Source organism: Engystomops pustulosus, unplaced genomic scaffold (genome assembly GCF_040894005.1).
Source record: "Engystomops pustulosus unplaced genomic scaffold, aEngPut4.maternal MAT_SCAFFOLD_137, whole genome shotgun sequence".
Lineage (NCBI taxonomy): Eukaryota > Metazoa > Chordata > Amphibia > Anura > Leptodactylidae > Engystomops > Engystomops pustulosus.
Genome location: NW_027285017.1, coordinates 99,729 through 126,391, shown reverse-complemented (window position 1 = coordinate 126,391; position 26,663 = coordinate 99,729). Strand labels below are relative to the sequence as shown.

At 50.2% G+C, this 26,663-nt stretch overlaps 1 protein-coding gene across 1 annotated transcript; it reads left to right on the top strand.

Annotated features, from left to right (window-relative positions):
- Nucleotides 1–12,010: 12,010 nt before the first annotated feature.
- LOC140108471 (uncharacterized) lies at nt 12,011–22,413 on the top strand. The gene is made up of 5 exons (XM_072131763.1): nt 12,011–12,101; nt 16,398–17,180; nt 17,325–17,369; nt 17,593–17,643; nt 17,849–22,413. Exons 2-5 carry the CDS (start codon nt 16,435–16,437, stop codon nt 17,889–17,891), a joined length of 885 nt encoding a protein of 294 aa, XP_071987864.1. The 5' UTR covers nt 12,011–12,101; nt 16,398–16,434; the 3' UTR covers nt 17,892–22,413.
- Nucleotides 22,414–26,663: the final 4,250 nt, after the last annotated feature.

Sequence of the window (26,663 nt, the reverse complement as noted above, 5' to 3'; positions counted from 1 at the left end):
TCTGTAATAGCAGGATGCAGGGATCTGGTGTACCCGCTGAGGAGTAGCATTTCCCATGAGCCTTTGCGTGCAGACCCCCTATGGCAGTGATGGTGAACCTTTTAGAGACCGAGTGCCCAAACTACAACCAAAACCCACTGATTTACCCTGATGTGCCAATGTGCCATTGTAAGCAGTAACTTATTGTTACCTGTTCTTCCACATTATTAATTGTATCGGCCCCTGAGGCCACCAATACAGTTGAAAGAAGGTGGGAAAATTCAGACATCATTGTAGCTTCTCTCCAGGGTCTCAGTGTACAGGAAGAATGGTGGGTCCAGCCGGAGGACCACAAAGATAATGCACTTCTTTTAACACCTTCTCACTTTTCATGCAGTTCCAAACAGTCAATGAAGTGTCGCTGTAAAATAGTGCCGAGCACAGCATCTCATAAGTCGCCTGGGACTGCAGGAAGATTCAGTGTTTGGTGAACTCTGTCCTAGGGTGATGGCCGGGTGCCCACAGAAAGGGCTCCGAGTGCCACCTCTGGCACCAGTGCCATAGGTTCGCCATCACTGCCCTATGGGATCCGTCAGCGCCTCTGCCCATAGCCCCCAGCACGTCACTAGAGCAGCGCTGCCCCCCGGAGGAGCCTCTCCATCATCCGCTGCTTCAGGCTGCGTTCACACCTCGCGTTGCGTTTCCTTGCGTTTTGTACTGAATCCTTCCTGACATGTAAATACATTTCTCAGAAGCAGCGTCCGGGGTGTGACATCATCATCGCTATTCGCCTGTGTTCACACTCTGCATATAAATAAAGTTTTGGAAGACGAATTCAGCGCAGTGGGAGGAGCTTCTCACATGGGATCGGGAGAAACTCCTCCCCCACCGGGAACTTAACCCGGAGCCAACTGAAACTCACCCCACTAACCCTAAGCTGCAGACCCACTGCCAGATACAGGGCCCTCCATAATTAAAGGGGTTGTCCAAGCTGGGGGGACAGGAGTTGTACTTGTGTAACTCCTATTAGATTGCTGTGTCCATAGCGCCTGATCACCTGGGTGCGCCACTTACTGTCTATATCTGGTATTGCAGATCTGCCGGGGATGGAACAATCATACACTGACCAATAGGATGTCACTTTATTCATTGCGATTTCTATATTGTAAGAAGGTCCCTGGTTGGAAAGTGGAAATTGCCTCATCCCAAGGGAAGTTTATAAAACCCCTTAGATTGATCCCTGAGACCTGCTGTCCCGGCACGAAGCCTGCAGAGATTCCAGGTCTCGGAGCCCCACCAGAGCCCGCCCTGGAGCCCTAGCAGCTCCTCATCTCTCCAGCCTGAAGCCACCTACACCAGGCTGGGAGCTCCTCTGCCGGGGACAACCCAACCCGTGTCCTGGGACCCCGACCAGGAGGACTGTGACCTTGGCCTGGCGCCTCTGTCCAGTTCTGGAATGAAGGAACCATGAGTTGATATTTTACATCCCCGGTCTCATGTGATCCCTGGAAGCCGCTAACGTCAAGGGCCTCATATGTACCATCGACCCTGGATCCTCACACCCCAGGGAGAGCCCCAGGGAGAGCCTCAGGAAGAGCCTCAGGAAGATCCCCAGAGAGAGCCCCAAGGAGAGCCCCAGGGAGAGCCACCATCCAACCACGGCATCTCCCTCTTTCTTGCAATCCAACACTCGGACACCTGCCTGGCGAGGACAAGGATGTATGTAAAACATAAAAAGGGGCGGGGTCAGCAGGATGGCCATTTTTAGGGCTAAACCTTTGGACCACCAAATCTTTTAGAATTTTTAATGACCCTTATATACAAATTTAATAAAGAGGCTCCTGGGGCGTGGAGTAGGCGGAGCTGAGGCTACACGGCGCTGCTACTCCACGCCCTAGTAGCCTTTTACGATCCACCTACCAATACATCCTCAGCAAGGAGCTGCACGCACTGGTCTGTGATGCCGAGTTCTGGGCATGCACAGAGCACAGGCGCAGCGCATGCGCAGAACCCGGCTTCATGGATGAGCGCGCGCTGCTCCTTGCTGAAGATGTATTGGTAGGTGGATTGCAAAAGGCTACTAGGGCGTGGAGTAGCAGCGCCGTGTGGCCTCAGCTCCGCCTACTCCACGCCCCAGGAGCCTCTTTAGTAAATTTGCGTATAAGGGCCATTAAAAATTCTAAAAGATTTGGGGGTCTAAAGGTTTAGCCCTAAAAATGGCCATCCTGCTACAGATTACAGGAACCTACCACCGGATCCACTTTAACAGGTAAGTACGTGGCGGTCGGCTTCCTTTAACATTTTCTTCTATCTGGAGGACACATCCGCTTCTTCCCGCCAGAACTCCGCTCTGAAGTTTTAAAAACACACAAAAAGTTCCTCATTTTGCCCTCCTCTCCTATAACTTCTTATTACAAATGTAATGGTGTTCTGTTGTTCAGTCTCAGTGCTGCCCCCAGTAGTCACACATCTTCCCCCAGTAGCCACAGGGCTGCCCCCATCAGCCAGTGTTGGCTCCACCACCAGCCACGTCCTCTTCTTGCAGCGCCACCACCAGCGGTATGTACGTGTGTGTATGATACTGTATGTATACACTCACCAGCCACTTTATTAGGTCCACCATGCTAGTAACGGGTTGGACCCCCTTTTGCCTTCAGAACTGCCTCAATTCTTCGTGGCATAGATACAACAAGGTGCTGGAAGCTCCTCAGAGATTTTGCTCCATATTGACATGATGGCATCACACAGTTGCCGCAGATTTGTCGGCTGCACATCCATGATGCGAATCTCCCGTTCCACCACATCCCAAAGATGCTCTATTGGATTGAGATCTGGTGACTGTGGAGCCATTTGTGTCCAGTGACCTCATTGTCATGTTCAAGAAACCAGTCTGAGATGCTTCCAGCTTTATGACCTGGCGCATTATCCTGCTGAAAGTAGCCATCAGATGTTACAGGGTACATTGTGCTCATAAAGGGATGGACATGGTCAGCAACAATACTCAGGTAGGCTGTGGCATTGTACCAAGGGGCCCAAAGACACCATGACACCACCACCACCAGCCTGACCCGCTGATACAAGGCAGGATGGATCCATGACACCACCACCACCAGCCTGACCCGCTGATACAAGGCAGGATGGATCCATGACACCAGCACCACCAGCCTGAGCCGCTGATACAAGGCAGGATGGATCCATGACACCACCACCACCAGCCTGAGCCGCTGATACAAGGCAGGATGGATCCATGACACCACCACCACCAGCCTGACCCGCTGATACAAGGCAGGATGGATCCATGACACCAGCACCACCAGCCTGAGCCGCTGATACAAGGCAGGATGGATCCATGACACCACCACCACCAGCCTGAGCCGCTGATACAAGGCAGGATGGATCCATGACACCACCACCACCAGCCTGAGCCGCTGATACAAGGCAGGATGGATCCATGACACCACCACCACCAGCCTGAGCCGCTGATACAAGGCAGGATGGATCCATGACACCAGCACCACCAGCCTGACCCGCTGATACAAGGCAGGATGGATCCATGACACCAGCACCACCAGCCTGAGCCGCTGATACAAGGCAGGATGGATCCATGACACCAGCACCACCAGCCTGAGCCGCTGATACAAGGCAGGATGGATCCATGACACCACCACCACCAGCCTGAGCCGCTGATACAAGGCAGGATGGATCCATGACACCACCACCACCAGCCTGAGCCGCTGATACAAGGCAGGATGGATCCATGACACCACCACCACCAGCCTGAGCCGCTGATACAAGGCAGGATGGATCCATGACACCACCACCACCAGCCTGAGCCGCTGATACAAGGCAGGATGGATCCATGACAGCACCACCAGCCTGACCCGCTGATACAAGGCAAGATGGATCCATGACACCAGCACCACCAGCCTGAGCCGCTGATACAAGGCAGGATGGATCCATGACACCACCACCACCAGCCTGACCCGCTGATACAAGGCAGGATGGATCCATGACACCACCAGCACCACCAGCCTGACCCGCTGATACAAGGCAGGATGGATCCATGACACCACCAGCACCACCAGCCTGACCCGCTGATACAAGGCAGGATGGATCCATGACACCACCACCACCAGCCTGAGCCGCTGATACAAGGCAGGATGGATCCATGACACCACCACCACCAGCCTGAGCCGCTGATACAAGGCAGGATGGATCCATGACACCACCACCACCAGCCTGACCCGCTGATACAAGGCAGGATGGATCCATGACACCACCACCACCAGCCTGAGCCGCTGATACAAGGCAGGATGGATCCATGACACCACCACCACCAGCCTGAGCCGCTGATACAAGGCAGGATGGATCCATGACACCACCACCACCAGCCTGACCCGCTGATACAAGGCAGGATGGATCCATGACACCACCACCACCAGCCTGAGCCGCTGATACAAGGCAGGATGGATCCATGACACCACCACCACCAGCCTGAGCCGCTGATACAAGGCAGGATGGATCCATGACACCACCACCAGCCTGAGCCGCTGATACAAGGCAGGATGGATCCATGACACCCCCACCACCAGCCTGACCCGCTGATACAAGGCAGGATGGATCCATGACACCACCACCACCAGCCTGAGCCGCTGATACAAGGCAGGATGGATCCATGACACCACCACCACCAGCCTGAGCCGCTGATACAAGGCAGGATGGATCCATGACACCACCACCACCAGCCTGAGCCGCTGATACAAGGCAGGATGGATCCATGACACCAGCACCACCAGCCTGACCCGCTGATACAAGGCAGGATGGATCCATGACACCACCACCACCAGCCTGAGCCGCTGATACAAGGCAGGATGGATCCATGACACCACCAGCACCAGCCTGACCCGCTGATACAAGGCAGGATGGATCCGTGACACCAGCACCACCAGCCTGAGCCGCTGATACAAGGCAGGATGGATCCATGACACCACCACCACCAGCCTGACCCGCTGATACAAGGCAGGATGGATCCATGACACCACCACCACCAGCCTGAGCCGCTGATACAAGGCAGGATGGATCCATGACACCAGCACCACCAGCCTGAACCGCTGATAGAAGGCAGGATGGATCCATGACACCACCACCACCAGCCTGACCCGCTGATACAAGGCAGGATGGATCCATGACACCACCACCACCAGCCTGACCCGCTGATACAAGGCAGGATGGATCCATGACACCAGCACCACCAGCCTGACCCGCTGATACAAGGCAGGATGGATCCATGGCACCACCACCACCAGCCTGACCCGCTGATACAAGGCAGGATGGATCCATGACACCACCACCACCAGCCTGACCCGCTGATACAAGGCAGGATGGATCCATGACACCAGCACCACCAGCCTGACCCGCTGATACAAGGCAGGATGGATCCATGGCACCACCACCACCAGCCTGACCCGCTGATACAAGGCAGGATGGATCCATGACACCACCACCAGCCTGACCCGCTGATACAAGGCAGGATGGATCCATGACACCACCACCACCAGCCTGAGCCGCTGATACAAGGCAGGATGGATCCATGACACCACCACCACCAGCCTGAGCCGCTGATACAAGGCAGGATGGATCCATGACACCACCACCACCCGCCTGACCCGCTGATACAAGGCAGGATGGATCCATGACACCACCACCACCAGCCTGACCCGCTGATACAAGGCAGGATGGATCCATGACACCAGCACCACCAGCCTGACCCGCTGATACAAGGCAGGATGGATCCATGACACCACCACCACCAGCCTGAGCCGCTGATACAAGGCAGGATGGATCCATGACACCACCACCAGCCTGACCCGCTGATACAAGGCAAGATGGATCCATGACACCAGCACCACCAGCCTGAGCCGCTGATACAAGGCAGGATGGATCCATGACACCAGCACCACCAGCCTGAACCGCTGATACAAGGCAGGATGGATCCATGACACCACCACCACCAGCCTGAGCCGCTGATACAAGGCAAGATGGATCCATGACACCAGCACCACCAGCCTGAGCCGCTGATACAAGGCAGGATGGATCCATGACACCACCACCACCAGCCTGAGCCGCTGATACAAGGCAGGAGGGATCCATGACACCAGCACCACCAGCCTGAGCCGCTGATACAAGGCAGGATGGATCCATGACACCACCACCACCAGCCTGAGCCGCTGATACAAGGCAGGATGGATCCATGACACCAGCACCACCAGCCTGAGCCGCTGATACAAGGCAGGATGGATCCATGACACCAGCACCACCAGCCTGAGCCGCTGATACAAGGCAGGATGGATCCATGACACCACCACCACCAGCCTGAGCCGCTGATACAAGGCAGGATGGATCCATGACACCACCACCACCAGCCTGACCCGCTGATACAAGGCAGGATGGATCCATGACACCACCACCACCAGCCTGAGCCGCTGATACAAGGCAGGATGGATCCATGACACCACCAGCACCAGCCTGAGCCGCTGATACAAGGCAGGATGGATCCATGACACCACCACCACCAGCCTGAGCCGCTGATACAAGGCAGGATGGATCCATGACACCAGCACCACCAGCCTGAGCCGCTGATACAAGGCAGGATGGATCCATGACACCACCACCACCAGCCTGACCCGCTGATACAAGGCAGGATGGATCCATGACACAACCACCACCAGCCTGAGCCGCTGATACAAGGCAGGATGGATCCATGACACCAGCACCACCAGCCTGAGCCGCTGATACAAGGCAGGATGGATCCATGACACCAGCACCACCAGCCTGAGCCGCTGATACAAGGCAGGATGGATCCATGACACCACCACCACCAGCCTGACCCGCTGATACAAGGCAGGATGGATCCATGACACCACCACCACCAGCCTGACCCGCTGATACAAGGCAGGATGGATGCATGACACCAGCACCACCAGCCTGACCCGCTGATACAAGGCAGGATGGATCCATGACACCACCACCACCAGCCTGAGCCGCTGATACAAGGCAGGATGGACCCATGACACCAGCACCACCAGCCTGAGCCGCTGATACAAGGCAGGATGGATCCATGACACCACCACCACCAGCCTGAGCCGCTGATACAAGGCAGGATGGATCCATGACACCACCACCACCAGCCTGAGCCGCTGATACAGGGCAGGATGGATCCATGACACCACCACCACCAGCCTGAGCCGCTGATACAAGGCAGGATGGATCCATGACACCACCACCACCAGCCTGACCCGCTGATACAAGGCAGGATGGATCCATGACACCACCACCACCAGCCTGAGCCGCTGATACAAGGCAGGATGGATCCATGACACCACCACCACCAGCCTGAGCCGCTGATACAAGGCAGGATGGATCCATGACACCACCACCACCAGCCTGAGCCGCTGATACAAGGCAGGATGGATCCATGACACCACCACCACCAGCCTGACCCGCTGATACAAGGCAGGATGGATCCATGACACCACCACCACCAGCCTGACCCGCTGATACAAGGCCGGATGGATCCATGACACCACCACCACCAGCCTGACCCGCTGATACAAGGCAGGATGGATCCATGACACCACCACCACCAGCCTGAGCCGCTGATACAAGGCAGGATGGATCCATGACACCACCACCACCAGCCTGAGCCGCTGATACAAGGCAGGATGGATCCATGACACCACCACCACCAGCCTGAGCCGCTGATACAAGGCAGGATGGATTCATGACACCACCACCACCAGCCTGAGCCGCTGATACAAGGCAGGATGGATCCATGACACCAGCACCACCAGCCTGAGCCGCTGATACAAGGCAGGATGGATCCGTGCTTTCATGTTGTTGTACCAAATTCTGACCCTACCATCCGAATGTCGCAGCAGAAATCGAGACTCATCAGACCAGGCAACGTTTTTCCAATCTTCTTCTGTCCAATTTCGATGAGCTTGTGCAAATTGTAGCCTCAGTTTCCTGTTCTTAGCTGAAAGGAGTGGCACCCGGTGTGGTCTTCTGCTGCTGTAGCCCATCTGCCTCAGAGTTGGACGTACTGTGCATTCAGAGATGCTCTTCTGCCTACCTTGGTTGTAACGGGTGGCGATTTGAGTCAGTGTTGCCTTTCTATCAGCTAGAACCAGTCTGCCCATTCTCCTCTGACCTCTGGCATCAACAAGACATTTCCGCCCACAGAACTGCCGCTCACTGGATGTTTTTTCTTTTTCGGACCATTCTCTGTAAACCCTAGAGATGGTTGTGCGTGAAAATCCCAGTAGATCAGCAGTTTCTGAAATACTCAGACCAGCCCTTCTGGCACCAACAACCATGCCACGTTCACAGGCCACAAATCACCTTTCTTCCCCATACTGATGCTCGGGAGAACTGCAGGAGATTGTCTTGACCATGTCTACATGCCTAAATGCACTGCCGCCATGTGATTGGCTGATTAGAAATTAAGTGTTAACGAGCAGTTGGACAGGTGTACCTAATAAAGTGGCTGGTGAGTGTATAAACGGTTAGATTATAGGAGATAGATGAGAAGCAGCTTCACCCTGGAATCCAACCAAGGAGTATTAACCCTCTCCCTGTTGGGCATTCCGGGATATTTTGTCGCGTCATTGGCCAGAGCAATTTTGACGTTTACAAATACAGCAAAAAGAATTAAAGTAACTGCAGCAAACCAGATATCTTCTGAGAGCAGACACTTGCCCCATTTTCAAAGTTGCATTAAAGAGTTTATGTACACAGGCGCCTTCATGCAATTATGATTCAAACTGAAACATTTTATTAAAAAATACTTAAAAGTTCACTTTGATGGCAAAAAATGTTCTCCAAACCGAAAACATTTCCCTTCACCTCTCCTAAATGTAACAGATGCCTCGTATTAATATGTTCACAGAAATAAAAATCACTGAAAGAACTAAATATCTGATGTTCAGCTACAAATTCTAAGAGTCACAACCTGCAAAATATAGCAATAAACAGAATAAAAACTAAAGGCGCCCCTAACCCTATAGATATAAGCAGACAACCAGGAGATGCATTTGCCTTAATTAACAGTTGACAGCCCGGACCACCCTCATGTCACTTTGTGACAAACACAAATTATTAACCCCTTAACCACCTGACCCTTTTTTGTTTTTCATTTCCATTTTGCACTCCCCACCTTCAAAAATCTCTAACTTTTTACACGTAAAAAACTGTGTTTGGGCCTGTTTTCTGCGTTACAAATTGCACCTCATAGTGACGGTATTGAATATTCCTGCCGTGTACTGGGAAGTGGGGAAAAAATTCCAAATGCAGTCAAAATGGTGAAAAAAACGCATTTGCGCCGTTTTCTTGTGGGGTTGGATTTTACGGCTTTCACTGAGCGCCCCAAATGACAGGTCTGCTTATTCTTTGGGTCGGTGCGATCGCGGGGATAACACATATATAGGTTTTATAATGTTTTCATACATTTACAAAAATTAAAACCTCCTGTATAAAATGTTTTTTTTTTTTATTTTGCTATCTTCTGACGCCAATAACTTTTTCATACTTTGTTGCACGGAGCTGTGGGTTGTGTCGTTTTGTTTGACTTTTGATGACGTTTTCAATGCTTCCACTTTTAGGACTGTGCGACCTTTTGACCACTTTTTATTGAAAGTTTTATATTTTTTCAAAATGACAATATATATTTTGATAGATCGGGCATTTTCGATACCTAATGGGGCAGATTTACTTACCCGGTCCATTCGCGATCCAGCGGCGCGTTCCCTGCGCTGGATTTGGGTCCGGCCGGGATTCACTAAGGCAGTTCCCCTGACGTCCACCAGGTGGCGCTGCTGCGCTGAAGTCCCTCGAGGTCTGGCGGAATGCACTCAAGTACACCGGCCTATTCCTGGTGAAGGTAAGCGCGTGTCAAGCAACACTTTTTTTTTTTTAAATGCGGCGGTTTTTCCGAATCCGTCGGGTTTTCGTTCGGCCCGGCCCCCCCGATTTCCGTCGCGTGCATGCCAGCGCCGATGCGCCACAATCCGATCACGTGCGCCAAAATCCCGGGGCAATACAGGGGAAATCGCCGCAAATCGGAAATATTCGGATAACTCATTGGGAAAACGCAAATCGGGCCCTTAGTAAATGACCCCCCATGTGTTTATGATTTTTACTGTTTATTTATATTAGTTCTAGGGAAAGGGGGCGGATTTGAATTTTTAGGTTTAGGTTTATTAGAATTTTTTTAACTTTTTTTCATTTTATTTTTACTATTTTTCAGACCCTCTAGGGTACTTTAACCCTAGGTTGTCTGATCGATCCTACCATCTACTGCCATATTACTGTATATGGAGCAATATATGGGGATTTTCCACATTACAATGTGCAAATCGTGAAATGGTTAAAACTGCCCCCGATGACATCACGGTGAGCGGAGATCATCACCAAGATGGCCACGCCCATGCGCCATCATCTTTTTGAAGCCGGAGGTAATCTGTGAGATGACATCCGTGATAGGTGTTAACACCCTCCATGTACCCGCGCCCGACGTGCGACGTACTATTACGGCGTGCATAGTTAAGGGGTTAAACAAAAAGTGCATTGAAAATGCTGTGATAACGCACGTTTTTACATAAAACTCACATCGAAGTGGAGGTTTACCCACAAATAGGGATTTAAAACTAATAAGACAAAGTGAGCAGATTTCTATAAACCACAATACACAACATCAAGAACTTAGGCCCCTTCTACACTGGCGTTTTTCACGCGCGAGTTCTGCGCGTGCATTTGACGCGCAGAACTTGCATTGCACTCTGTCCCATTGTATTCAATGGGTCTTTCTTCATTTGCGTTGTTTTGCACGCGCGTGCTTGCGTTCGTTTGCACGCGCGTCAAAATCGCAGCATGCTCTATTTTTGCGATTCACGCGCATTTTTCACGCCCCATTCAAGTCTATGGGGACGTATCAAAAACGCATTGCACTCGCAATCATTGCAAGTGCAATGCGAGTGCAATGCGTTTTAAACGTAAGGGTTGCTAGGTGACCAGAATAACAGTATTTCCCCTGCTCGCGAACGATCAAATAATTAAAAAAACACAATGAAGAACAGTGAAGAATAGAATAAAAACAGTGAACACAGTGAACACAGGATCATTTAAGTGAAAAACACAGTGCAGAACATTGACTTAAAAAAACGCGCGTGAAAAACGCAACGAAAACGCAAAAAAACGCGAACAAAAATGAAACAAAAACGCAGCAAAAACGTCAGTTTTTCACGCATTGCACCCTGACGTGAAACGCAACGCTAGTGTGGAAGAGGCCTTACACTCCCAAAAATGCGAAAACAAAAACCGTGACATATTTGGTTTCTATCCACAAATGTGTTTAAAAATATATAACACTCAAAATAAAAAGCTCCAATTCTGTGAGAACCAAATATTTCCAGAAATCACCGTGTAAGCAAAAATAACTTTTTAGTTGATACACACGGCCACCTTCATGCAACTTTGCAGCAAACCTCAATAAAATGCAAAAAGTGCAAGAAAATTCAAAAATCCAGATACTTATATAAAGAAAATATACTTTCCTAAACCAGTAAGATGTGAGGAGATCATACAGACCCCACATGTGGATATTCACCGAAATATGCAGCAAAGGGAACGTTACATCCACAGATTCTCCTCTCTCAGGGGCCCTGGGCAAGTAAAAGAGGGAAGTGCTGGGAGACAAATGTCCTGGTCACATTGATCGTCTCCTACTGATCCCAATACATAATAAGGCCAGAAATGTCCTGGTCACTAAGGAGTTAACATGACTGCAGGATGTGACGGAATCTGTGATGTCACGGAATGTTCCGTTGGCTCCTCCCCCTGCATTATGACATCACATATGAGGAGGTATATAAGGAGCTGCAGGACCTGCACACCTCTGAGTGTTGTTGTAGGAGCTGGAGGTAAGTCACTGCTCTCTCCTCCCTTCTCTTCTATCCGCTCTCCTCCTCTTCCGTGATGGAAACTTCTTTACTTTTCATCTTTTGCAGATTGTTGGTTGGTGATTTGGTGATTTGAGTTGAGATAGAGACTGAGCTTGTGATATTGAGGTGAGTACAATGTGTGGGAGCTGTGCATCTACTATGGAGGGGACATTGTTATTCTGGGGGTCCCCCCTTCTCTACATGATTCCTGTATGGGGACACAATTCTATGTATTTCCAGGCAGAGTTGTCATAGTGTCGGTGGTGCGTGTACTGACCTCTGGCCAGAGTAGGACATGATGGTCCCCGGTGCAGCCTTGTCTGTGGGGGAGCCCCATGATCACACAATAGATACTTAGATACTTGGATACCAGTGCTGGGGGGTCATGTGGGGTACATGACATAATTAGCTACACACTATCTGCCCCATATACTAATGAGCTGGAGGAATATCTTTTGTCAATAATATGAATATGTAATATGAGGTACGATCCAGGGAACAACAAAAATGTAAAAATTCACAAAAATGCAAAAATTCACCAACAGTTTTTGTAACCACTTATAGCATGTAATATTACAGTAGTATTGACATCATCAAAAAATACCTACCGTACATACTCGAGTATAAGCCGAAGTACTTAATTTCAACATGCAAAACCGGAAAAACCTATTGACCTGAGTATAAGCCGGGGTGGGAAATGCATTGGTCCCCTAGTATATGACCAGCAGCCCCCAGTAGTATACATCCAGCCCCATGTAGTATATAGCCAGCCCCCTGTAGTATATAGCCAGCAGCCCCCAGTAGTATATAGCCAGCCAGACCCCTCTAATATATAGCCTGTCAGCCCCCTGTAATATATAGCCAGAAGCCCCCAGTAGTATACATCCAGGCCCCTGTAGTATATAGCCTGCCAGCCCCCTGTAGTATACAGCCTGCCAGCCCCCTGTATTATATAGCCTGTCAGCCCCCAGTAGTATATAGCCAGCCAGACCCCAGTAGTATACAGCCTGCCCCCAGTTGTATATAGCCAGCAAGCCTCCCTGTAGTATATAGCCAACAAGACATTGTAGTAGTATATAGCCACCCCCATGTAGTATATAGCCTGTAGTATATAGCCTGCCAGACCCCAGTAGTATACAGCCAGCCCCCAGTTGTATATAGCCAGCAATCCTCCCTGTAGTATATAGCCAACAAGACATTGTAGTAGTATATAGCCAGCCCCCTGTAGTATATAGCCAGAAAGCCCCCTGTAGTATATAGCCAGCCCCCAGTAGTATATAGCCTGCCAGCCCTCTGTAGTATATAGCCTGCCAGCCACCTGCAGTATATAGCCTTCCAGTACCTGTAGTGTATAGCCTGCCTGTCCCATGCAGTATATAGCCTGCCCCCTGTAATATATAGCCTGCCAGCCCCTGTAGTGTATAGCCTGCCAGCCAATTTAGTATATGGACTGACAGCTCCCTGTAGTGTATAGCCTGCCAGCCCCTGTAGCATATAGCCTGTCAGCCCCTGTAGTTTATAGCCTGCCAGCCTCCTGTAGTATATAGCCTGCCAGTCCTTGTAGTGTATAGCCAGCAAGCCCCTTAGTATAAAGCCTGCCAGCCCCCTGTAGTATTTAGCCTGCCATCCCCTGTAGTATATAGCCTTCCATCCCCCTATAATATGTAGCCTGCCAGCCCCTGTAGTGTATAGCCTTCCAGCCAATTTAGTATATGGACTGACAGCTCCTGTTGTATATAGCCTGCAGCCCCTGTAGCATATAGCCTGCCAGCCTCCTGTAGTATATAGCCTGACAGTCCCTGTAGTGTATAGCCAGCCCCTTAGTGTAAAGCCTTCCAGCCCCCTGTAGTATTTAGCTTGCCAGCCCCTGTAGTGTATAGCCTTCCAGCCAATTTAGTATATGGACTAACAGCTCCTGTTGTATATAGCCTACAGCCCCTGTAGCATATAGCCTGCCAGCCTCCTGTAGTATATAGCCTGACAGTCCCTGTAGTGTATAGCCAGCCCCTTAGTGTAAAGCCTTCCAGGCCCCTGTAGTATGTAGCCTGCCATCCCCTGTAGTATATAGCCTGCCAGCCCTATGTAGTATAGAGCCTGCCAGGCCCCTGTAGTATGTAGCCTGCCATCCCCTGTAGTATAAAGCCTACCAGCCCCCTGTAGTATGCAGCCTACCAGCCCCCTGTAGTACATAGTCTTCCAGCCCCCTCTGGAAAATTGCCTGCCAGCCCCCTGTAGTATATAGCCTTCAAGCGCCTGTAGTATATAGCCTGCCAGCCCCTGTAGTATATAGCCTGCAAGCCCCTGTAGTAAATAGCCTGCCTGCCACCTGTAGTTTATAGGCAGCCTCATGTAGTAAATAGCCAGCCAGCCCCTATAGTAAATAGCCTGCCAGTTCCCTGTAGTATAAAGCCTTCCAGCCCCCTCTAGTAAATTGCCTGCCAGCCCCTGTAGTGTATAGCCAACCAGCCCCATGTAGTGTATAGCCTTTCAGTGCCTGTAGTATATAGCCACCAGCCCCTGTAGTATATAGCCTGCCTGCCCCCTGTAGTATATAGGCAGCCCCCTGTAGTATATAGCCAGCCAGCCCCTATAGTAAATAGACTGCCACCCCCTGTACTATATACCCTGCCTGCCCCTTGTAGTAAATAGCCTGCCAGCCCCTGTAGTATATAGCCAGCCAGCCCCCTGTAGTGTATAGCCTTCCAGCCCTTGTAGTATATAGCCTGTCAGCCTCTGTAGTGTATAGCCTACCAGCTCCTGAAGTATATAGCCACCAGCCCCTGTAGTATATAGCATGCCAGCCCTGTAGTATATAGCCTGCCTGCCCCCTGTAGTATATAGTCAACCCCATTTAGTATATAGCCAGCCAGCCCCTATAGTAAAAAGGCTGCCAGTCCCCTGTAGTATATAGCCTGCCAGCCCATGTAGTGTATAGCCATCCAGCCCCTGTAGTATATAGCCTGTCAGCCCCTGCAGTGAATAGCCTACCAGCCTCTGTAATATATAGCCACCAGCCCCTGTAGTATATAGCCTGCTTCCCCTGTGTAGTATATAGGCAGCCCCAGTAGTATATAGCCAGTCAGTCCCTATAGTAAATAGCCTGCCACCCCCTGTAGTATATACCCTGCCTGCCCCTTGTAGTAAATAGCCTGCCAGCCCCTGTAGTATATAGCCAGCCAGCCTCCTGTAGTGTATACCCTGCCTGCCCCTTGTAGTAAATAGCCTGCCAGCCCCTGTAGTATATAGCCAGCCAGCCTCCTGTAGTGTATAGCCTTCCAGCCCTTGTAGTATATAGCCTGTCAGCCCCTGTAGTGTATAGCCTACCAGCTCCTGAAGTATATAGCCACCAGCCCCTGTAGTATATAGGCAACCCCATTTAGTATATAGCCAGCCAGCCCCTATAGTAAAAAGGCTGCCAGTCCCCTGTAGTATATAGCCTGCCAGCCCATGTAGTGTATAGCCATCCAGCCCCTGCAGTGAATAGCCTGCCAACCTCTGTAATATATAGCCACCAGCCCCTGTAGTATATAGCCTGCTTCCCCTGTGTAGTATATAGGCAGCCCCAGTAGTATATAGCCAGTCAGTCCCTATAGTAAATAGCCTGCCACCCCCTGTACTATATACCCTGCCTGCCCCTTGTAGTAAATAGCCTGCCAGCCCCTGTAGTATATAGCCAGCCAGCCCCCTGTAGTGTATAGCCTTCCAGCCCTTGTAGTATATAGCCTGACAGCCCCTGTAGTGTATAGCCTACCAGCTCCTGAAGTATATAGCCACCAGCCCCTGAATAATATAGCATGCCAGTCCCTGTAGTATATAGCCTGCCTGCCTCCTGTAGTATATAGGCAACCCCATTTAGTATATAGCCAGCCATTCCCAATAGTAAAAAGGCTGCCAGTCCCCTGTAGTATATAGCCTGCCAGCCCATGTAGTGTATAGCCATCCAGTCCCTGTAGTATATAGGCTGTCAGCCCCAGCAGTGAATAGCCTGCCAGCCTCTGTAATATATAGCCACCAGCCCCTATAGTATATAGCCTGCTTCCCCTGTGTAGTATATAGGCAGCCCCAGTAGTATATAGCCAGTCAGACCCTATAGTAAATAGCCTGCCACCCCCTGTAGTAAATAGCCAGCTAGCCCCCTGTAGTGTATAGCCTGCCAGCCCCTGTAGTATATAGCCTGCCAGCCCCTGAAGTATATAGCGTACCTGCCCCCTGTAGTATATAGTCAAGGAAAACTTAGAAAATGAAAGAAGGGACTTGAGACATTTGTGCGACATTTTTGAGACATTTGTAAGAAATGTGACAAAAAGAGATCTAAAGAAAATTTTCCATTTATCACAAGTAAAAAAATGATAAATTACCAAAGAAGAAGCAGGAAAAACGACAGATAAGATAAATGACCCCCATTTTCTTATTTACTTATAGGGAAGGCGAGGAGGAGTTGGAGTTAGAGAGAAACATCATGGTGGAGAGGATCGATATGGAGGCGGTGGAGCGGTATATCGGAGCGGAGGAGGAGGTGGTGGTGGAGAGGATTATCGACAATATCATCGGAGCGGAGGAGGAGGTGGTGGTGGAGAGGATTATGGACAATATGATCGGAGCAGAGGAGGAGGTGGTTGCGGAGCGGATTGTGGAGAACATCATTGGAGCAGAGGAGGAGGTGGTGGAGAGGATTATGGAGGACGTCATCGGAGCGGAGGAGGAGGTGGAACGCAAAGGAGAGGAGGAGGAAATGCTGAAGTGGATTTTGGAGCTTGCCATCAGAGCTGCGGAGGAGGAGGAAGAGGATGTTGAGAAGATACTAGAGGATGTCATCAGAGCAGCAGAGGAAGAGGAGGAAGTGGAGCAGAGAGTGGAAGATGTCAGCAGAGCGGCGGAGGAGTTGGAGATGATGGAGGAGGTGGAGGAGGAGGAGAGGCATATATTGGTGGACGTCATCAGAGAAGCGGAGGAGGAGGGTGAGGAGGTTGAGCACATACTGGATGAAGTCATCAGAGCGGCGGAGGAGGTGGAATGGAGAGTGGAGGAGGATGTGGAGCGGGGAGTAGAAGTTGTCATCAAAGAGGAGGAGGTGGAAGAGCTGAATGGAGAGGAAGCCAGCAGTGCAGTGGAGGAGGAAGAGGTGGAGGAGCAGAGAGAGGAGATTAGCAGAGTGGCAGAGGAGGAGCTGGAAGTAAAAAGTGCACAAGAGGACGTGAGGAGGAGGTGAGTGCGGTCTCCAGAAGTCATATTATGGATATATAGAATGATGTCATCTCAATGTCCACAGGACAATCTCATTGCACAGATCCTTATCCTCTCATCACATGGAACTGATTTGTCTTCCTTTTCATTTCTCTTTATGAACAGACGTCGTCGTTGGTGGATCCCGAAGTGTCTCAGGAGGTGTAACATGTGAGTGACCCTTTATCTTCAGTCTACCTACAGCTGTCACTAGGGGGCACTCAGTGCATAATAATTTCTAGGGCTATCAGTCTGCAGAGAGCTCCCCCTAGGGGTGGCAGGGATATGGCTACATGCACTACTCTGGGGGTTTGGGGGTATATGGGCACTAGCATCCTATATACTAGCACCAATGTAGTAAATGTATTGATAAATAAATTCTGTCTTTCTACAGCAGCCGAGAGGAAAGCAGAGGCAGCAGCGAGAGGAACAGAAGACCTTGCAGGTAAGTACAAGTCTGTGGATGACCTCCTAAACACCTGTCCTGCTAGGCTTAGAGATTATGGTAGAGGTGACCCCACTGGGAGCCCCCTTATAGTAAATGAGGCCCTCAGTAACCCCCCCCCCTCCTTCCCCCTGCCAGTCTAGGCCTCTTCACCAGTGCCTGCTGTCACCACAATCACATTTTACCCTTCTCTTATCTCCTGCAGATTTCTCAGAATTTTCACCTGCTGCTTCTGCGGAGACATTTAAAGATCACATCTGGAGTGTACACACTACGAGGCACAGATGTATCTGTACATACAACAACTAATCTATGTGCTGGAGACCCATCTTCATGCAGAAAGACCCAGCCAAGAAACATCTTTATACTGGAAGCCATAGCCACAACCAAGCTTCATTCTAGAGGTCCCAACCAAGACTGGTCTTCATGCTAGAGGTCCCAGCAATAAACCATATTAATTCTCGGGACCTAGATTCATGCTGGAGGTCCAAGCCTAGACCATCTTCATGCTGGAAGACACGGCCACAAACCATCGTCAAGCTGGAGGTCCAAGCCAAGACCCATCTTCCTACTAGAAGACCCAGCCACAAACCAACTTCAAGCTGGAAGACCCGGCCCATGACCCATTTGCATGCTGGAGACCCAATCAGAAACCATCTTCATACTGGAGACCTGGCCATTACGCTGCTTCATGCTGGAGGTCCAAGCTAAGATCCATCTTCCTGCTGGAAGACCCAGCCACAAACCATCTTCATGCTGGAAGACATGGCCATGACCCATCTTCTTGCTGGAACACCCAGCCACAAACCAACTTCAAGCTGGAAGACCCGGCCCATGACCCATCTGTATGCTGAAGACCCGGTCACAAACCATCTTCATGCTGGGAGCCATGGCCATGACCTATCTTCCTACTGGAGAACTGGCCTTAAAATATCTTCATACTGGAGACTTGGCCTTGACTCCGCTTCATGCTGGAGGTCTAAGCCAAGACCCATCTTCCTGCTGGAAGACCCAGCCACAAACCATCTTCATGCTGGAAGACACGGCCATGACCCATCTGCATGCAAGAGACCCAGTCACAAACCATCTTCATACTGGAGACCGGGCCATATCTCAGCTTCATGCTGGAGGTCCAAGCCTAGACCCATCTTCCTGCTGGAAGTCCCAGGCACAAACCATCTTCATGCTGGAGGTCTAAGCCAAGACCCATCTTCATGCTGGAAACCAAGGCCATGACCCATCTGCATGCTGGAGACCTGGCCTTAAATCATTTTCATTCTGGAGACTTGGCCTTGACTCTGCTTCATGCTGGAGGTCTAAGCCAAGACCCATCTTCCTGCTGGAAGACCCAGCCACTAACCATCTTCATGCTGGAAGACACGGCCATGACCCATCTGCATGCAAGTGACCCAGTCACAAACCATCTTCATACTGGAGACCGGGCCATATCTCAGCTTCATGCTGGAGGTCCAAGCCTAGACCCATCTTCCTGCTGGAAGACCCAGGCACAAACCATCTTCATGCTGGAGGTCTAAGCCAAGACCCATCTTCATGCTGGAAGACACAGCCACAAACCATCGTCAAGCTGGAGGTCCAAGCCAAGACCCATCTTCCTACTGGAAGACCCAGCCACAAACCAACTTCAAGCTGGTAGACGCGGCCCATGACCCATCTGCATGCTGGAGACCCGATCAGAAACCATCTTCATACTGGAGACCTGGCCATTACGCTGCTTCATGCTGGAGGTCCAAGCTAAGATCCATCTTCCTGCTGGAAGACCCAGCCACAAACCATCTTCCTACTGGAAGACCCAGCCACAAACCATCTTCATGCTGGGAGCCATGGCCATGACCCACCTGCATGCTGGAGACCTGGCCTTAAATCATCTTCATACTGGAGACTTGGCCTTGACTCCGCTTCATGCTGGAGGTCTAAGCCAAGACCCATCTTCCTGCTGCAAGACCCAGCCACAAACCATCTTCATGCTGGAAGACACGGCCATGACCCATCTGCATGCAAGTGACCCAGTCACAAACCATCTTCATACTGGAGACCGGGCCATATCTCAGCTTCATGCTGGAGGTCCAAGCCGAGACCCATCTTCCTGCTGGAAGACCCAGGCACAAACCATCTTCATGCTGGAGGTCTAAGCCAAGACCCATCTTCATGCTGGAAGCCAAGGCCATGACCCATCTTCATGTTGGAGACCCGGCCACAAATCATCTTCATACTGGAGACCTGGCCATGACTCAGATTCTTGCTGGAGGTCTAAGCCAAGACCCATCTTTATATTGGAAGACCCAGCCACAAACCATGTTCATGCTGGAAGCCACGGCCATCACCCATCTTCATGTTGGAGACCCGGCCACAAATCATCTTCATACTGGAGACCGGGCCATTAATCAGCTTCTTGCTGGAAGTCTAAGCCAAGCCCCATCTTTATACTGGAAGACCCAGCCACAAACCATCTTCATGCTGGAAGTCCCAGCCACAAACCATCTTCATGCTGGAAGACACGGCCATGACCCATCTTTATGTTGGAGACCGGCCATAAATCATCTGTATACTAGAGACCTGGCCATGACTCAGCTTCATGCTGGAGGTCCATGCTAAGACCCATCTTCCTACTGGAAGACCCAGCCACAAACCATCTTCATGCTGGAAGACATGGCCATGACCCATCTTTATGTTGGAGACCGGCCACAAATCATCTGCATACTAGAGACCTTGGCCATGACTCAGCTTCATGCTGGAGGTCCAAGCTAAGACCCATCTTCCTACTGGAAGACCCAGCAACAAACCATCTTCATGCTGGAGACCCGGTCACAAACCATCTTCATACTGGAGACCTGGCCATGACTCCGCTTCATGCTGGAGGTCCAAGCCTAGACCCATCTTCCTGCTGGAAAACCCAGCCACAAACCATCTTTATTCTGGAGGTCCAAGCCGAGACCCATCTTTATACTGGAAGACCCAGCCACAAACCATCTTCATGCTGGAGACCTGGCCATGACCCATCTGCATGCTGGAGACCCAGCCACAAACCATCTTCATGCTGGAGGTCCAAGCCAAGAACCATCTTCATGCTGGAAGACATGGATATGACCCATCTTCATGCTGGAGACCCAGCCACAGATCATCTTCCTACTAGAGTCCTGGCCATGACACTACAAGCCACAGATGTATCTGTACATGCCATACAACAACCAATCTATGTGCTGGAGACCCATCTTCATGCAGAAAGACCCAGCCAAGAAACATCTTTATACTGGAAGCCATAGCCACAACCAAGCTTCATTCTAGAGGTCCCAACCAAGACTGGTCTTTATGCTAGAGGTCCCAGCATTAAACCATATTAATTCTCAGGACCTATATTCATGCTGGAGGTCCAAGCCAAGACCCATCTTCCTGCTGGAAGACACGGCCACAAACCATCGTCATGCTGGAGGTCCAAGCCAAGACCCATCTTCCTACTGGAAGACCCAGCCACAAACCAACTTCAAGCTGGAAGACCCGGCCCATGACCCATCTGCATGCTGGAGACCCGGTCAGAAACCATCTTCATACTGGAGACCTGGCCATTACTCCGCTTCATGCTGGAGGTCCAAGCTAAGATCCATCTTCCTGCTGGAAGACCCAGCCACAAACCATCTTCCTGCTGGAAGACCCAGCCACAAACCATCTTCATGCTGGAAGACACGGCCATGACCCATCTGCATGCAAGAGACCCAGTCACAAACCATCTTCATACTGGAGACCGGGCCATATCTCAGCCTCATGCTGGAGGTCCAAGCCTAGACCCATCTTCCTGCTGGAAAACATGGCCATGCTGGAAGACATGGCCATGACCCATCTTCATGCTGGAGACCCAGCCACAAACCATCTTCATGCTGGAGGTCCAAGCCAAGAACCATCTTCATGCTGGAAGACATGGATATGACCCATCTTCATGCTGGAGACCAAGCCACAGATCATCCTCCTACTAGAGTCCTGGCCATGACTCAGCTTCATGCTGAGGGTCCAAGACAAGACTTATCTTCCTGCTGGAAGACCCAGCCACAAACCATCTTCATTCTGGGAGCCACGGCCATGACCCATATTCATGCTGGAGACCCAGCCACAAACCATTTTCATACTGAAGACCTGGCCATGACTCAGCTTCATGCTGGAGGTCCAAGCCAAGACCCATCTTTATACTGGAAGACCCAGCCACAAACCATCTTCATACTGGAGACCTGGCCATGACCCATCTTCATGCTGGAGTTCTAAGCCAAGACCCATCTTCCTGCTGAAAGACCCAGCCACAAACCATCTGCATACCAGAAGACCCAGCTATGACCCATGTTCATGCTGGATGTTCTGGCCAAGACCAATCTTTATTCTAGAAGACCTAGCTAAGAACCATCTTCATATGGGCAGCATGGTGGCTCAGTGATTAGCACTACAGCCTTGCAGCTGTCAGATTCCTGGGTTTAAATCCCATCCAGGTCAGCATCTGCAAAGAGTTTGTATGTTCTCTCCATGTTTGCGTGGGTTTCCTCCGGGTCCTCCGGTTTCCCCCACACTCCAAAACATACTGGTCGGTTGAACCTTCTTCATAACAAAGTCCCAGCCATGACCCATCTTCATGCTGGAAAACTAGTGATGAGCAGGTCCAACCTCCAAATTAGAGTCCAAATGGTTGATTGCCTGTTGAGCCATTACTGAGACGAGACAGGCCAACCCATACTGACCATGTGTAATAAAGGCAATTGTGTTCCTTTGGTCAAATCTTGTATTGTCTTCTCTCTTTTAGTGCAGTGTATTTCTGGATGAGGGGATATGGTGTATACCTGGGGCATATTGCTGTATAATACGGTGTATTTCCTACATCCTCACACAGAGCTGTAAGTCTTTTAAAGTGAGGAAAGTAGGAAATAAGGGACAGGGACCCGGCGCTGCTGCTGGTGGCTGTACAATGTGGGCAGTAACGCTCAGAGGGGGAAAGATGGAGGGAATAACCGGGCAAAGTGCCCTGGGATGTGGGTGTAGCTGGTGCCGGGCTCCAGAAGCCTGTGCACCCATCTTCTCCAATCTGTTCCTTGGGTGGTGGGAGGAAGAACGGGTTTTCGGTGATGAATTGCAAGGTTATACGAATTCCATCGCTACCTATAAAAGGTGCATTGATGATGTCATCTTCATTTGGAGGGGAACAAAGGATTCATTAGAAGAATTCATGTTGTGGCTTAAAGGGGTTTTCCTCCCACGAAGACAAGTTTCTTATATGTCTTCAGGATAACAAATAACACATTCTCTAATTTACTAGTGTTAACAAAAATACAGGATTTCACAGATATACAGTGCTGAGCAATAGTAATGGCACCCCTGCAATTCTGTCAGTTAACCCCTTACCGACATTGGACGTAGTACTACGTCACGGGCGGCAAGGGTCTTTTGTACAAGATTGGAACCACCCCACCCCCCAAGTGGGTTCGTGGTTCAGATGTCATCCCAGGGGTCTGAAAGAGCCCCGGAGCCGCGCAATCCTGCTCCAGAAGCCGGGTCCTGCCTCCTAGCATGCGCAACAGCTCAGTGGGGCACATTCACTTATCCATCCCCGGAGTTCAAAGAAAGTACATTCTCCATGTATAATGCGCTGTACGGGGAGTCACTAAGATCCTGCGCCTGATATCCTGCATGTCGCTTCCCCACTCAGGTCCCTGGAGTTCACCTTCTTCCTGGTGCATGTAAGTGCATTGTCTTGTGACACAATTTGAAAGTTAAATCCCGTGCGTTGTCCGAAACCGTCAGAAAGTGCAGCGCGACCCTTAGTAAATGAGCCCCATAAAGTGAAATGTAATACGTTGGTTTATCAAAGTGCAAAGCAAAAGATGCCAAAATCAATAGATCAATAACATTAGATGCGCAGTCGCAGTAGTAAATAAGATGTATCAGATTCAAGCGCATGGAGGGAACGCTGACACCTCCCCCACGTGTACCGATCCCTACAGGGGTGGAGCTAGGAGAGTGTGAGGAAATTATATAGTCAAGACTGACCAATAGCAGACAAGTCCGTATATTTACATAGAGAGATTTTCCTATACCAAAGTTATGGGATTATTCGGATTATTCTCCGTATTTTTAATGTGTTACGATCAATGAAAATATAAGATGTTTCCTTTTAAATTAGATTTTCTTTATGAAAAACAGTCCCTATAAGCTTAAACACTTAGATATTTATCCCCAAACATCATGTGACTGTTTCCCACCAATGAAAACCGATCACTCGGGTAGAAATGGTAGTGAGGTTTGTACCATGATTAAGTCCTCATTGGATGAAACGCGTGGGGTGCTGTGTGCGGGTGCATACATGTACATACATACGGCTCTATCATGGATTATAACCATATGGAAGATTTTTCCTACATCCCGTAGAAGTGCTGGTGGACTTTAGTTGTTTCCGGTTCTGAGCTGGTACAGAGGGTCCTGGGTGTGTAGGTGTCCCTGGTGGCTGCTGAGACTTCTACACTAATGTCTCATGTTCATCTTCTACATCTGTGGAGGTCATAGGCCATGTCCTGGACACTCATTGCAAGTCATCTTTTGGCGCATTGCAATTTTTGCGCCTTTTTGTCCACCAGACATTTGTTTTTGGTCAGTAAGACACAATTATCTTCCCATATATAGAAACCATAGTCAAGGAAAACTTAGAAAATGAAGAAGGTGGAGAAGGAAGAGGTGGAGGAGCAGAGAGAGGAGTTTAGCAGAGCGGCAGAGGAGGAGCTGGAAGTAAAAGGTGCACAAGAGGACGTGAGGAGGAGGTGAGTGCGGTCTCCAGGAGTCATATTATGAATATATAATGATGTCATCTCAATGTCCACAGGACAATCTCATTGCACAGATCCTTATCCTCTCATCACATGGAACTGATTTGTCTTCCTTTTCATTTCTCTTTATGAACAGACGTCGTCGTTGGTGGATCCCAAAATGTCTCAGGAGGTGTAACATGTGAGTGACCCTTTATCTTCAGTCTACCTACAGCTGTCACTAGGGGGCACTCAGTGCATAATAATTTCTAGGGCTATCAGTCTGCAGAGAGCTCCCCCTAGGGGTGGCAGGGATATGGCTACATGCACTACTCTGGGGGTTTGGGGGTATATGGGCACTAGCATCCTATAAATTGTTACCAATGTAGTAAATTTATTGATAAATAAATTCTGTCTTTCCACAGCAGCCGACAGGAAAGCAGAGGCAGCAGCGAGAGGAACAGAAGACCTTGCAGGTAAGTACAAGTCTGTGGATGACCTCCTAAACACCTGTCCTGCTAGGCTTAGAGATTATGGTAGAGGTGACCCCACTGGGAGCCCCCTTATAGTAAATGAGGCCCTCAGTAACCCCCCCCCCTCCTTCCCCCTGCCAGTCTAGGCCTCTTCACCACTGCCTGCTGTCACCACAATCACATTTTACCCTTCTCTTATCTCCTGTAGATTCCTCAGAATTTTCACCTGCTGCTTCTGCGGAGACATTTAAAGATCTGATCTGGAGTGTACACAATACCAGCCACAGATGTATCTGTACAACAACCAAATTACGTGCTAGAGAACCATCTTCATGCAGAAAGACCCAGCCAAGAAACATCTTTATACTGGAAGCCATAGCCACAACCAAGCTTCATTCTAGAGGTCCCAACCAAGACTGGTCTTCATGCTAGAGGTCCCAGTAATAAACCATATTAATTATCGGGACCCTGCTTCATGCTGGAGGTCCAAGCTTCATGCTGGAAGTCCAAGCCCAGACCCATCTTTATACTGGAAGAACCAGTCACAAGCCACCTTCATGCTGGAAGACCCGTCCACAAACCATATTCATGCTGGAGACCTGGCCATGACTCAGATTCCATGCTAGAGGCCAAAGCCAAGACCAATCTTTATACTGGAAGAACCAGCCACAAACCATCTTCAAGCTGGAAGACCTGGCCCATGACCCATCTGTATGCCAGAGACCCGGTCACAAATCATCTTCATACTGGAGAATTGGCCATGATTCAGCTTCATGCTGGAGGTCCAAGCCTCGTCCCATCTTCATGCTGGAAGACACGGCCACAAACCATCGTCATGCTGGAGGTCCAAGCCAAGACCCATCTTCCTACTGGAAGAACCAGCCACAAACCATATTCATGCTGGATGACCCAGCCACAAACCATCTTCATATTGGAGACCTGGCCACAACTTAGCTTCATTCTGGAGGTCAAAGCCAAGACCCATCTTTATACCGGAAGACCAAGCCACAAACCATCTTCATGTTAGAAGACCCGGCCCATGACCCAATTGCATGCTAGAGACTCGGCCACAAACCATCTTCATATTGTATACCTGGTCATGACTCAGCTTCATCCTGGAGATCCAAGCCATGACCCATCTTTATACTGGAAGACCCATCCACAAATCATCTTCATGCTGGAATTCCCAGCCTGTGACCCATCTGCATGCAGGAGACCCAGTCACAAGCCATCTTCATACTGGAGACCTGGCCATGATTCATCTTCATGCTGGAGATCCAAACCAAGACCCATCTTCCTGTGTAAAGCCCCTGGCCCTGTTGCACCTCCCTAGATGAAGAAGCGTAAAGCCCCTGGCACTATGGCACCTCCATAGATGAAAAAGTGTAAATCCACTGGCACTGTGGCACCTCCCTAGATGAAGAAGTGTAAAGCCCCTGGCACTGTGACATCTCCCTAGATGAAGAAGTGTAAAGCCCCTGGCACTCTGGCTCCTCCCTAGATGAAGAAGTGTAAAGCCCCTGGCACTGTGGCTCCTCCCTAGATGAAGAACTGTAAAGCCCCTGGCCCTGTTGCACCTCCCTAGACGAAGAAGTGAAAAGCCTCTGGCACTGTGGCACCTCCATAGATCAGGAAGTGTAAAGCCTCTGACACAGTGCAACCTCCCTAGATGAGGAAGTTTAAAGCCTGTGGCACTGTGGCACCTCCCTAGATGAAGAAGTGTAAATCCACTGGCACTGTGGCACCTCCCTAGATGAAAAAG

Excerpts from the sequence above, each read along its gene's own strand:
- LOC140108471 (XM_072131763.1), top strand. The coding sequence starts at position 16,435 with ATGGTGGAGAGGATCGATATGGAGGCGGTGGAGCGGTATATCGGAGCG. Across the intron at positions 17,181-17,324 it reads CAAGAGGACGTGAGGAGGAG|ACGTCGTCGTTGGTGGATCC; the intron begins GTGAGTGCGGTC and ends CTTTATGAACAG. Across the intron at positions 17,370-17,592 it reads TGTCTCAGGAGGTGTAACAT|CAGCCGAGAGGAAAGCAGAG; the intron begins GTGAGTGACCCT and ends GTCTTTCTACAG.